The sequence below is a fragment of the Pipistrellus hanaki genome (genome assembly GCF_964339955.1).
Source record: "Pipistrellus hanaki genome assembly, chromosome: 10".
NCBI lineage: Eukaryota > Metazoa > Chordata > Mammalia > Chiroptera > Vespertilionidae > Pipistrellus > Pipistrellus hanaki.
The window spans coordinates 18,992,679-19,007,054 of NC_140512.1; the positions used below are offsets into that span (position 1 = coordinate 18,992,679).

General features: G+C 43.6%; 1 protein-coding gene across 8 annotated transcripts in view; it reads right to left on the reverse strand.

The window, feature by feature from the left end:
• The window catches only part of MAGI2 (membrane associated guanylate kinase, WW and PDZ domain containing 2), a 1,098,541-nt gene that overhangs the window by 110,065 nt on the left and 974,100 nt on the right, over positions 1-14,376 (reverse strand). For all 8 annotated transcript variants that reach the window (XM_084897036.1, XM_084897035.1, XM_084897034.1 and 5 more), the window contains 2 exons: positions 12,307-12,499; positions 5,859-6,107 (listed from right to left, as the gene is read on the reverse strand). In XM_084897036.1, the coding sequence (XP_084753162.1) occupies positions 5,859-6,107; positions 12,307-12,499 (442 nt within the window). The remainder of the gene's footprint in view (positions 1-5,858; positions 6,108-12,306; positions 12,500-14,376) is intronic.

Sequence of the window (14,376 nt, forward strand, 5' to 3'; positions counted from 1 at the left end):
AGCACCGTGTCCTTGAAAGAATCCAAAGGAGAGATTCACTTAAGGAATAAGGGGATATTATGTGTCACAAGGCTGGTTCAGAATTCTGAAAGGAAACTTGCTTTTGAAAACCCACGAGAAAGAGAGAAATCAGTGAGACTCACTTCGTAATTCTCATGTTCAGCTGCATGGGCGTAACTTAAGTGATTTTCTGGCAATGACTTCTGGAGTTTACAATGACTTAAGAAAAGGTCAAGGTCCCAGCATCAGCCCCAATTGCACTAATTACCTCTGTTTTTAAGGGGGTCAATGAATAAAGCTCTATAGGGAGGCTTGAAGAAAATCCACTGCTCCAGTCCAAACCAGTAAAATATAAGTTGAGGTGCTTATTGGTTGCCCATATGGAGGCTTTACTTTAGGGCAAAACTTGGTAACTATGGGCCATTATAAGAAGTGTGCCACCAAAGGTTACAAGGTGTGGAGACAGGGTCTGCATCCTGGGGAGGGTTGGGTGAGGTGAGGGGGTAGAAGCCCTGGGGAAGTTGCCTTTCTGTCTCCTGCAGCCTCATTTGTTTTATTTCTCTGTGTTATAAAAATGCTATGATTTTACGAGTGTGCCAGGCAGTGACAAAAGGAAGAAAACACTGCCTCAAATTGCTTTAAGAGGGGAGCTGGTTTAGTGCTGTTAAGTGCTTGTTTCAGATCATTTCTTGACAGAGTTAGAGATGAACACAGAAATTGGAAGTGTTAGGAGCCATCTTTAAAACAAGATAAAGAATGAAAGCTTAAAATAATAGTGTAAGACAATAAAAAATATAGACTCACGCCTCAGACTGACCCAAAGCTTTGTAAGCACAGACAAAACTAAACCAATAGCTTATTTTTCATGCTGAATCCTGGCGTGAGCTATTTCAGAGCTGGAAGAGGCCATTCAGACTATTTCCCCTTATATTTTAAGGAAGGAAAAGGCATAGGAAGACCAAGTGACTTGCTTAGGAATACCACAGTGAGTGGGATTGTTATCCAATGCACTGCTATTTAGTGTAAAGCTCCTGTATTAGGTCAAGACTATAGAAACATTGGCGTTGGTTTTAATTTGTATCTCCCCTAAGTTTGACTTTTCATTTGCTGAATGGTTGGTAATAGGAGTTTTGGTGAGAAAAAAATGTTTATCTGCTTCACTCCTTGTTCAGTTTTATCTCATCCTTTCTTAAAAGGCCATAAAAGACTTGCTAGCTACACTTTTGAATTTCTAGAATAACTTTGAACCTCCAGAGCCTATGGACATCACCGAGGACTTTGAGGGCATTTCACCAAAGAGGATGAACTCTCTGCAAGAATACTGGTTTGCTGTGGACCCTACAAAACGCAACAATCAAGTCTGTGCTCCAATCTTTGCCAAAAACAGCGCCCACATGGAAACAAAGATCTGTAGTGCCAGCACGGAGCTGGAAGATGGTCAGAAGCCAGCAGGGTGCTGGCCAGTGATGTGTTTACAAATATAGACACAGAAACGGAGTCAATGCTGTCAGGACAACAGGAATGAAGGAAGGAAGGAAGGGTTGACATGATTTCTCCTTTATTGTTGATGGCTGAGATTGTGGCCTCAATCTGTTCTACCTCACAGCGCCTGTTGTGGGCATGCATTTCTATGGGTATAAATTTCCTCACAGGTGCCAGCCTCCACCACGTGGGCCCAAGCTGCCCATGTACGTCTACCCCATACATTTCGACATAACCTTCCTAACAAATTACAGAAAAGCAGGTGACTAAGTGCCACTTTTATGCCATCATTTGTGCCAAAGCACTTCTTGGGAACATCTGGTGGGGGTTGGGGGAGAGCAGGAAATACCAGTAAGGATCAGGTTACAATTATGCAATAAAACCTACATGTCAGGACTCAGCCTTGAGCTGGGGATACCCAAAGACCAACCTGTCACCCCCACTGCCATCGCCACAGGGACAGTTTCATAGAGCAGGCATCCCACCCACTGGGATTCAGAAGACGACCCGAGCCTTGTAGCCTGTGTACACAGACCTTTGTGAGAGTGACGATGCTTCCCACATATACCAAAATGTCTAGGTTTTGAGAAGCTTCTAACATGGCTTCCAATATTCTGTTTACCAATAATATGGCAATGAACATCTTTGTTTGAATCTTTTTAAGAATTAAAAAGTGCAGTTTCTTGCTACAGTTTACTCTTATCCCAGGCTCCATTCTGAAAACCACTTTGTTTTCCCGTGGGTCCAATTTCAAGGTCTGAAAAAATAGGTAATATTTTGGAAAATGGGACAAAAACGCTCAGGAAGCTTACTTATTCTCACTTTAAATCAAGAAGGCTATTCCTGCACCTGGCATAGGGATCTTCTTGCTCCAGACAATAATTGGCCTCCTGAGTCACTGGCTTTGGAGGGTAATGTGCTGCTTAATTACATTCATTGATATAAAGAAAATTTCCTCTTTATTTTCTGGAAAAAGAAATTTTTTTTTGGGGGGGGGGAGAGGGGGGAAAGGTGAGGCTTTGGTAAAGAGCCCTATGACATGGCAGGCAATAGTAAACCCCAAATCTCACCTCCCAAGTTCTCAATTTGTTAAACATCTGGCATCGCCAGCAGCGTTGGCCCCTGAGCTGAGGAAGCTGTGGACGGTGATTCCCTGTGCGCAGGCTGGGAGGTTTCCATTGGGCTCTTCATCTCACCTCTCCAAGGTGCTGTGTTTGCAGGAACATGCTCGTGGGCACTGCTTTGAGCTTGAATTTTGATGTTTCCCATGACTTTTGTAGTTGATTACCTAGTGAATTCTGGGGAGACTTCCAGCCTGAAGCCTCAGCCAGGGCACCTTCAGCGGGACTGGTGAGGCTGCCACTGCTCTGTCCCCACTGCTGACCCGGGCGGCAGGGGGTTAAGGGTTGGGGAAGACCGTGCTCCCAGAAGCCAGCATTTGGAGAGGGGAGCTGGCTCTCAGGGATGCTCATCTGCTGCCCAGGTTTTGCTGCTCTGGGCTCTCCCTGAGCTGTGCTATTTAAGATGAGTGAGCGGCAGGGATGAGAAGACAGTCCACAGCAGGGATGGTGATCAGGAGAGCACAACGACGTATTTGGTGACTTGAATATTCTAGGCAGTTCCGTGTACCCTCACGGCAACGCCATGGTACAGCTATTAAAATGATTCTCTGTTGACAACAGAGGAAACTGAGGCCCAAAGAGGTCATGCATCTTCCTCAAGGTCACACAGCTGATGGATGATGAGCCAGGTTTCACATCCAGGCAGCAGGGTTGTAGCTCCTGGCTGTTCATCACACCCCTCCCTTGCCTAAAGGTGGTGGCTTGTTGAAGGCATAACAGCATTCTGCCTGCCAACGGAAAGGCTTCGGCAGCCGTGAGAAGAACCACACGTGTGTTCAGGATCCTTGGGCTCAGGGAAGACACCAAGAGGAAAATGACACAAACCCTGAGAATGACCGTGACTCCTGAGAACCTAGAGCATCACGCTCTCCTGCTCTCCCAGAGCCCCTGAGAGGTGACCATGGAGAGGGGGCCCTTTTCCATTCAGGAGGCACTTAGCACTTCTTTTCAAAATTACAAGTTCAAGATTATTGCAGAAGTATGAAACAGCATCAGGTCCAAGAACCTTGTAGGTGCATGTGGCCAGTTATGTTCTGTAAATGCCGCCTGCCATCCGTGTAATCACTGCTCTTCCCACAGCACACGGGGCAGCCTACCTTTCAAACGCCTTCCATTGAAAAGAAATAAATATGAGGAAAAGGAAGCCAGGAGGCACCGTGAGCTCCAGAATGTATTTCCACTCTCCAGGGTGATGTAAAATAATGCCATTTTGAAAATGGCTAGAATTACTCCTTGGAGGTATAATGTCACTTTGGTCGGAAGGAAAAATTCACATGCTGATTGTAAGCATTTGTACCTGTTGTTTTCCAAATCTACCTATGTATGAATTTTATTTGCAATGGAAGAAGCGTTTGTGGTTTCTTTATGAAATAAGTGCATGCGTGTATATACACACACACACTCCCCTATACATTCAGCTACAATACTCTCACACTTCAAATAAAGCTGAGACCCTAAGACTGCTTAACACTTTCATTGTGGCAGTACACTTATTTTAATTCCACCTCTTTATATATCCTTCTCCAATAAGTTATATGAATGACTGGAATGGTCACAAAAGTTCTCTGTAAACATTTCCTCCAAGTATAAATTACTGGAAGACTGTTTATATAATTTATGAAAATCTTTAGTCTTGTGTCCTTTTAATCTTGGCGAATCCACTCTACTGACAGAATTCTGCTTTTGCTCTACGCATTAAGGTTGAATTTATTTCTTCAGCTTATCACGAAGAAAAAGAGAAATGAAACTGCACTTTCACACGGATATCATTTAGCTTCTGCACATCCTCACCGAGACTTAATGCTTCTCTAGTTTTCACTCTTGAGTTTGTCAAAGCTAAAGCTAATCAGGATAATTCTCTCCATTTAGTTCTGGTGGTGTTTTGATAACATTAACTTTGTCATAAAAAGATCTTACTCCTTCTAACGCTTTTATTTCTTGAGTATTGTTTAACGCACACAACTCTCTTCCCAACCATGTGCTGGAAACAAGAACAATTTATAGGAATTTCAGGCACCACGTGACTCAATTATTTTTTCTTCTTAATGCTCTCTATTCTGGTGTTTGTACCCACAACATTATGGGCCAAATGACCACTGCGTTACAAATGAACAAGTGTTCCCATCGCCTCTCTGCCCTGGCTACTGAGAAACTTCTGAGTAGGACTGCTGAAAGGAAAACCTTCAAGAACGCCTTTGTATCTACAGAGATGATTGACTGGAAGAAAAATATGACCTGCGGTTGTCACCTGTTGGGCAGAATCACGGGACCTTAGATTTGAAGGAGCCCCAGGAGAAGTCCTCTATTTCTCCCGCCCGTGTGCCCCTGTTGCTAATACCGAAGGGGAAGGAGCCGCTACCCCTAGACCCACAGAGCTGTTTTAATGGCTCCTAACGGCTTTGTACTTCTACTCTTTTTTTTTTTTTTTTTTTTAAATATGTCTATTTATTTAAGAGAAAGAGGAGAGAAGAGAGAGGAACATTGATGACAGAGAACAATCCATCGGCTGCCTCATGCACACCCCGTATTGGGGATCAAGCCTGCAACCCAGGCATGTGCCCTGACCTGGAATCCAACTGCAACCTTGCGGTGCATGGGATGATACCCAACCAACTGAGCCACACCTGCCAGGGCATGTGCTTCCACTGTTGCCCCCTTCCCACAATTTTATTTTCCACAAGCAGCTGGGCTCATCTTTTAAAAATATAAATCAGATTTCTGTCCAATGATTAAAACCTTCCAGTGGCTCCAACGATTTAGACCACAATCCAGACTTCTGCCCAGGGGTGTATGAAGCCCCGTGCCCTGGCTCTGCCCAGCACGCTGGTGTCCTGCCCTCTCCCTGTCCCCCCGGCCACAGCCACCGGGCTTCTGTGTGTGTGTCTTCAATGCTGAGCTCCTTCCCACCTCAGGCCTTGCTCAGACTGCTCTCTCCGATCCTCTGCCAACCTGGTTTCACCCAATGGCCCAGGCGCACCCCTCCCCTCCCACCTGCACTCCCACTTCACTCTGTTTCATTTTCTTTCCAGTTCAAAATAAGGGAGGAGCCTTTATGGGCGTGCTGGATTGTGGTCTTACATTCGACCTGAGCCAAAGGTCAGCAGCATTTGGCGGATCAGTGTTCAGGATGCCTCTTTGTGCCCACAGCCTGTGCCTTTCCTCCCCCAGTCCTCCCATCTGCTTGTCAGCATCCCCACCACCGGAACAAAATAAAACAAATCTCTCCATTCAAAGGCAGGCGGAGTAGCCACTTACTGATCGTGGATCCGGACTCGGGCCTGTTCAGGGAGCTGATGATGACGAAGCCGAAGCCCTCGTTCTCCTTCCGGTGGATGACCACGTCGCTGGTCTGCAGGCTGTGGGAAGCGAAGCCCTCGGGGGGAGAGGCGCTGCCGCTGGGGGCCGCGTGGTTGCTGTTGGAGTAGGTGGCGTAGTCACTGCGGGGGGAGCTGTGGTGGGTTGACACGGAGCCTGGACTCCTCCCGTTCTCTGGGCAGGGCTCCCCTGCAACAACGTAGAGTAGTGGCACTTGGTTATCTGACAAGGTCTGGGTGAGTGCCTCCTGTGTACTAGGCACTGTTCTAGGTACCGTCATTGGGAGAAGACTGGTTGAGGGGCTTCTGTTCCCCCCCGCAGAGGTGCAGAGCCCAAACCCCTCCACTTCCTAACTGTTTGCATTTCCCCTTGTTAAGACGGCAGTCCCCCCAGGACAATGTCAAGTTATAGGAAGCGAGCTCCTTAGTTGCATAATAATACTTGATCATAGAAGATCATAGCAAGTGGGCAGAATCTTAAATGGTACTAGGAACACAAACTGCTGAAAGAGCTTGCGAGAAATATCTTCAGAGTCCACACACGCCAAATCCCCTCTCCCTCCCCCCTCAGTAGATCTAGGGAATACTGGGCCCAGGAATCTGGATGCAGGTTCAAGGTCACACTTTGAGAGCTGCTGTTGTAGGAATCTTGGAAGTGGGGCTAACAGCCCAGGGGATGTCTTTGTAAAATGACCTATCAACATTTTATTAAGGAGCGGTGGTTTTATTTAATTTTGTGATGTTCTGTTAGCCTGGGTGTGCTCACTTCCTGCAGGAAGGAATCATCCTTCTTAAAGCAGTTTGCTTACTCCAGGATCTGACAATGTTACCAGGCTAAGGAGCACTGACTTTTGAATCATTAAGGGAAGTGTTGAAGGCCTGGCTCATTTACATTCTGTGTTATTAAAAAACACACTCTATTATCAATCAGATAAACCAAATCACTACTTCCACGAGAAAGCAAGCATATTCTCAGAGCAAAGTGATAGAAAGTTGGCAGCCAAGAGAAGCTAGTTTTTAAACTGAAAGTTGACATGTCATCTAGAAAGAATGTTGTCATTTTAATTTAATATCTAGGTAATGGTATCTTGATTAAAAGAGCTGAAGTGGGAACCTAGAATACTGTAATTAGAAAGAAATCTGTTTCATCTCCATCTTACAATATAATTAGTGTACTAAAAAGACATTATGGAACAGCGGGATATGGGAAAGAATCACAACTAATGATTTTTTTTGGGGGGGTTGCTAGATATGGTCTCTTATTTAGAAGTCTGGAAAGTGTCTTGTATAGCTAGTTAAAAATAATTAGCAAAGGCTTAAATGAAAGCTCTTAACTTTATAAGTTGCAATTCCATTCTGAAATGGAAAAATCAGGGAGGAAGAACAGACTATAAGAAAGGTTCTGTTACACAGATACCTTAAGGAAAAGAAGCTGCATTCATTCATATACCCAGATTAGAAATGGCCTTATGAAAAAGCATTTACTTCTTGTTTGTAATTACTGAATAAAATCGAGGCTGCTGTTTATTATCATTTGATAAATTTGATTTTGGGGTAAGATTTAATTAATCAGGCTTTAATAGAAGGAAACAAATGGATGCTTTTCATCTGTAAGAAATGCACCGAAGTCATAAAAGAACAAAATGTCAATGCTAAAAGCCTTTCCCTCTTTTCTATCAAATTAAAACTGCCTGTAAAATGTACCCTCTCTGCTAAAAAACATCACCCAAAGACACGCAGTTATTGTCTTGGTGAAGCACATGTCCTTTATCAGTCCTTCTGCGTGTTGGAAATAAAGTGATTAAAGATAGTCAGGAAGAAGAAAAACAAACAATTATTACGTTGCAACATTAAATTGAAAATTCCCCTGAGTTACTGGAGCAAATCAGTAACTAAATGTCATAGGCAGTGACAAGAGAGATCTCATTTTCTGGCTGTCATATTTTAGGGGGTTGAGCGCTTGGTTGTCAGTAAAACAACAACAAAGAAAAATTATCTGTCTTGGCAATAAATGGCTGTGAGTGGCTATGCCTCAGGTTCTAGGGAGAGAGAGAAAATCATGGGCTAAGCCAACGTGAGTGGTGGGCAGCCCCTGGGTAATTACATTGACAGGACACTTTTCTATTGCCATGGGCCTTCCCTGTCAACGTCTACAACCACGTTCTTTATCTTTAACAACATGAACACATTTAAAGCCAGGGAGCGAAGACTTCCAATAATGATTTTGACCAATGGAGTTGACTCGACATCCTTTTTTCTACTCAGCTGGCTCTATGTCCACAAGACTCTTCTCTCCATCAACCCTTCCTGGTGTCAGGCACGGACATCATTGTTTTAGAATAATGCAGTAAAATGTCACAGAGTGGCTAAATGCCATGGGCATATTTTTAATTCACTAACTTCCTGACTCATCTTCTTTTTGTCTCACACACAAATGAATGTACAGAATTCAGTCTCTTAGTATCTACATAAGTCAGATAACCAATTTTTAGGTGAAACTTCTGTTTTGTCCCGACCAGTTATACTAGAGATCATCATCGGCTGACCGGGAGAAGGCCTCTGCTGGGAAAGGCCATCCAGGTGAGATGTTTTGACTAAAACAGTCAACTCCTGGCCAGCAGACCCATTTATTCCAGGCTCATAGTTGTTAGAATTAATTCTCAATGTTGTAAAACTGGCAGATTTTACAGAAATCTGGATTTCCAGTTTCTCTTGAAATACTTGGTAGTGATTCCTGGAGCTGGGGTATACAGCTTGCAAGACATCACAGTTCCAACTCTTCCCCAATGTCTCTTGCAAATTCCTGAACCATAGAGGGAGGGGTATGCAGGGCCAGAGGGGCTCCTTCAACGGGAGGCTTTGTTCCTCTTCTAGATCACACACTGGGTGCCAGGACTCTAGGACCCTGACACCAAAAAGACCTTGCCTGCTTCCGGGGTATACTGGAGCTTTTTTAAAGATTGTCCCCCAGCGGATGACAGCACTGTAGATGCACGTGTCTTATGTTGGAGCATGGCCCAGGCAGTGGGGTTTGTATGTGGACCGAGCGCGGACATGGGGGGCTGGAGTGTCCTCATGCATGTGGACCTTCAGGGGCCTGATGGAGGAGGGCAGCCACAGGCTGTGGCTATGCTGTAAGGAGCCGGCCTACCTGCAAGCACTCGTGTTGGTGCACTCCTGGTTTACACTCACCAAGGCAGACAACCTATTTAAATGGGTGACAGGCTGATAGACAAAGAATATGAAAATGTATTTTGAACTGACAGAAAGTGTAGTAACTATGACCAGGGAATCCAGCGGCTCCCTAAACACTGGCTAAACTTCCCACCCCTCTGTCAGGAAAGCCTTTCCTTTCTCGGCATTAGGACAGGAACTCGACGGTCCCGTAGATGTTGGAGAAAAGATACTGGTAGCTTTAAGGCGGACTCCAATATGTTTTGATTAAGTCATAAAACGTTCACGTCAGTTCTAGATTTACACTTTAGAAAATTCCTCAGAAACACCCTTCTCTCAGACAAATAGTGTGGATTCAAAAATAATGTGTCATTAGGGTAAACATCTCAAACTGAGGTACTGAATATATAAATATTTATACTTTCAGTGGAATAATTAAAGGCATTCTTCCACTATCCTTGGGAAAAAAACAACTAAATATCAGGTCTGATGGCATAAGTAAGATGCCATCTTAAAACCCGTTTAAGGCGCAAGATCTGTGCTAAAATTATCCGGTAAAGAAACTGGATACATTGCTGCATATTTCCTTCCTTTACTCCACATTTTCTCATTTTTGAGGCTCTCACTTGCCATTGCCCAATTGAAAATATTGCCTTTATATTTGTACTCTTTTCTGTATCTTAATTGTATGCCTTTTTATATTTCGATATTTGGAGCAGGTTTTTGTGTTACTTTAATTTTTGCCCAGTGTAACTCACCATCTGTATCTTTTATAATGGATGTGTTTTGTCTTGAGCATCCACTAGGAAGCCAGTGCCCAATGTCTTCTGAGGTGGGCAAGACAGGTGTGCAAGCCGCAGCAAGCACACGGCTGAAGGGCATGATCTGTATGACCTCCCTTCTCCCCAGCTTCTCTGTAATGTTGCTCCTTTGTGCAAAAAGGTGGCAACACTGCCCCTCTTCTTGCTCATCTTCTGTCTCTTCACAGCTGATTTCTTACTTCCCCTCAGCTCTCAATCATCTCATCATATGCCAGCCTTGTACCTCGCACTGCCTTTGCTTAGGAAAATGAAATAATAATGATAACTACAACCCTTGAAAAGGCATCTCCACTGTCACTTGTAGTTGTCCCTTCTCACTGCTAAAGAAATACCACTATGAGGAAATGCTGTCTGCCTAAGGTGTGTGTGTGTGTGTGTGTGTGTGTGTGTGTGTGTGTGTGTGTTTAAATCTAGGCATTTACTTTACTATCAAAGAATCCTTTGCTGAACTTAATCATTTTCAGTACTGATGAAGCTTTCAAGGAAGAGTGGGCTGAATTAACTTGGAAACTCTCCTGGTGAGAATGAGCAGTCTGCAGCAGAACTTCAAAAATTAAATGCACTTGAAATGCACTTCAAAGCCTACATGAATAAAATTGGTAAGAACTGCAGCAAAGAGCATCGTTAACGGAAGTCATGTGATCCACAAATTGCAAGAATATGTTTTTGCAGCATTTGGCATATACTCCAATAGCTGGGGTTGATTAGAGCAAAAATTTAACTTGCAATAATCAGCTGGTGGCAAGAGGAGCATGAAATTATGTGGGTGCACTGGTTTTGCACTTTGCAATGTATTATATTTCCTTGTAAACCAGGTATCTTTTTAATTTATCTTTGGGCTACAGAAGATATAGCACAGCAAACATGTTATTGAAAATCACACTGTGGGTAGAGAGAGACAGTTAAGTATTAATCAAGAAAACACTGCCTTCCTTCTGGCATCTTGCCCAAGAATGAGGATCATTCTAAGTGTTTTACTTCTTTGGGTCAAGTGGTATGGCAGGAGTTTCTGCAGACGAATGACACTTCCTAGCAAAATCTCTGTATGAGATATAGAGCAGTCTCTACTGGTGAGGGCTGACAGTTCTGGCTTGCCCTTTTAAACGATGGCCCTTCCTCAAAGTCTAGTTTCTAGAAGACATGAATAGAAAAGGATTTTTTTTTTTTTTTTTTACTAATAAACTTCAGCCTCCTGAATCACGCACAGCCTGTGATTAGCCAATGGCTCTTCTTAAATTCAAATGTGTTATAATAATAACAACACCTATGAAAGACTCCTTCTCCTTATGTTTGGAAGTGACATTTGTTCAAGGTTGGGGGTGGAGATGGTGATAGAGCGAAGAGGGGACTGGAAGTGGTATAAAAATTAAGTCCTGGCCAGGAGGTGAGTCTGCATCATCGTTGACTCTGCAGGCTACTGGGCAGGCGACTGTGCCTCTGGTCTCCATCTTCTCATCTGTAACATGAGGGAGCTGCTGTGCCTAAGGGCCCCCCTAATTCTAGCATTCATCATTCTGTACAAGGAACAGTCAGGGGCTGAGCAGAAAGCCAGCAGGTCACAGTGGCAGGGGTGACAAGATAGTATTGGCGCTGCTGCTCCGGTGATCTCTGGGGCCAAGCGCAGGTGGTGTGGTACTACATTCCCAATGCTATTGCATGCTCGGGTTACAAGAAATAGCGTGATATTTGTAACAGGCATATTCCTTAAAATATAAATATCTTTTGTGGAGCTGAGATGGTGAAGAGAGAAACTGAATCACATTATGACTCTGAGGACTGACTTTTGAAAATATCTTGGGTGGATTCTTTTCTGAAGTTGGGAAAATGGATGCAAAGGGAATAATTCCTTCTAATTTATCTGTTTCATAAGTTTGGAGTAATATGAATTGTGTTTCCTCAAAGTGACATGCAGCTATATTTCTGTAAATCAGGGTAATGATTTTATTGCTACTTTTTATCAGGCTCTACAATGGAAGCTAATTTTCCATCCTTGTTGCCTTATTATGCTATGAAAATGCTGTGGTTCTTGGTTTGTAAACACAATGAGGAACATGTTCAAAAGCCATATTTTTCACTACTTTAATGTTTTTATAACTAGCTTTACCGAAGAGCAAAGAGCATACACATCTTAAATGGGCTCCAGGCTTTGCTGGGAAATTTTAATGACTGCATTGAAAATGTAGGCCTCAAAGACTGCTAGGAATGGTATCCGCGGGGTGAAAATCTGCACTTTTAAAATCAGTCACATTTAGAATATCTAGGTTGTTTTTCCCCCCTCATATAATATATCCATAGAAACGAATTAAAAATTTTGTTTCAAGCATCTTTAGCCCGTCTCACAAAAACATCTCACCACCTCACCTCCAACTCTTGATGCTGCCTTGAGTTACATACCTCCACATAGCACCTTTCTTCTCACAGTGAGGTTGACCTGCCCGTTCCGGGCTGCGTGGTGCATAAGGTCGATGACATAGCGGTGGGTCTTGCCAGCCACTGGAATCCCATCGACATAGACGAGCTCGTCTCCAGGGTGTAGGCGGCCATCTCTGTCGGCTGAGCCCATGGCAATGACGGCTCCAATCAAAATCTAGAGAAGCAGTGAGAATAGGGCATGTATGTTTCAAACTTTTTATATACACAGAAGTATGTAAAAACTTGGTGGAAGATTTTATTTCCGCATTTTATCCCTTGCTCAAACCTGAGCAGGTACTTGAAAAATGAGAGGCTTAAGGGGCGCCCTTCCAACTCTTCCAGGTTGCTACCTCCTTCTAGAGAAATATAAGTTTTGACTTGCTGCTGCCATTGGCCATAAAGTTTGGGGAACACTTGCTACCTGGCTCATAAATTATCACCCGTAAGAAAATTCTAACCCCAAGTAATCTGGTGCTATTGGCCACTATGCCACTATGCCTAGGCTTTGAATTGAGACAAGTTGGGGATTAACTCCTGGTTCCAATTCTTATTTGTATGGCCTTAGGCAAGGCTTCTTCACCCTGTGAGCTTCAGTTTCCTCACCTGCAAAATGGTGGGAGTTGAATGAAATAATGCATGGGAAGCATTTAACGTTGCTCATGGCACCTGGTGAGTGCTCCACAAATGCCAGGGGAAACTACCCTGTTTCACCGAAAATAAGACAGTGTCTTATATTAATTTTTTTCTCCCAGAGTTGCGCTAGGTCTTATTTTCGGGGAAACATGGGGTAGCTGCTGTACATGATAAAGCCCAACCGGCATGGCTCAGTGTGGAGTGTCAACCCATGAACCAGGAGGTCCTGGTTCTATTCCTGGTTAGGGCACATGTATAGGTTGCAGGCTCAATCCTCAGTAGAGGGCATACAGGAAGCAGCAGATCAATGATTCTCATTATTGATGTTTCTATCTCCCTCTCCCTTTCTCTCTGAAATAAAAAATATATTTATATGAAAAACACTCTGATAAAGGTTCAAAGTACAATATGTTTTGTTTGTTTGTTTGACTTTGAAAAAGGGAAGGTAAGTAAAACGAAGCAAAACTCATAGCTGGCCTTTCCTGGCTAGTTGACTTACTTAAAATAAATCTTACCCTTGCCGGCTTGGCTCAGTGGATAGAACATTGGCCTGCAAACTGAATGGTCCCAGGTTCCATTCCAGTCAAGGGCACATGCCCAGGTTGTGAACTTGATCCCCAGGGGGGACTTGCAGGAGACAGCCAATCCATGATTCTCTCTCATCATGGATGTTTCTATCTCTCTCCCTCTTTCTTTTTCTCTGAAATCAATAAAAATATATTTATAAAATGTGTGTGTGTGTTTTTTTTTAATTTCAGTAAAATCTTTTTAAGATTTCACATCCTTCCTTTAATGCTTCTTTCAAGCACGGTCCTTGGCACAAAGGACATTCTAGTCCTGCCTGCTCCCTAAAAAGCTCTGCTGCTGAGGTGGCTACCATGCCAGGAAACAAGGAAGTACATCTGGGAAATGTGCATTTCCCTGAACCAGAGATGGTGAAGAAGGGCATAAAATGAGGTTTCCCAAATCCCATTAGAAACACTCAACTTAGTGCCCATTAGCAAGGCTTTTGTCTTTCGCAGAAGAAAGATAATAGTACTTAGAATTTTAATTTTGCTGTTTAACCTATAAACAATTTTTCTAACTCATGAACAAAGGACATCCTTTTTCTTTTGCCAAGTGGCTTAGCCACACAGCATCTAAAGGCAGTAGTTACCCTAAGCCTGATAATGTTACAGGGCCTATATTCTAGGTTTCATTTTAAATCTTTATTAAATGGTCCCTTGTTCACAGGTTGATTTCTTTCAGGTGCCAGAATTTCTTTTCAAATCTGTGGATTCCAGCTCATGGGCAGAGTTGCTGCATTGTGACCTGCAGGCTTCATGGCCTCAGACTGGCAGCGCATCCATTCTTTCTACTTGGTCCCACTGCTCAGGGCGGCCTGTCAACATGGCAACCAGACCGTAATGCCCAGGACTT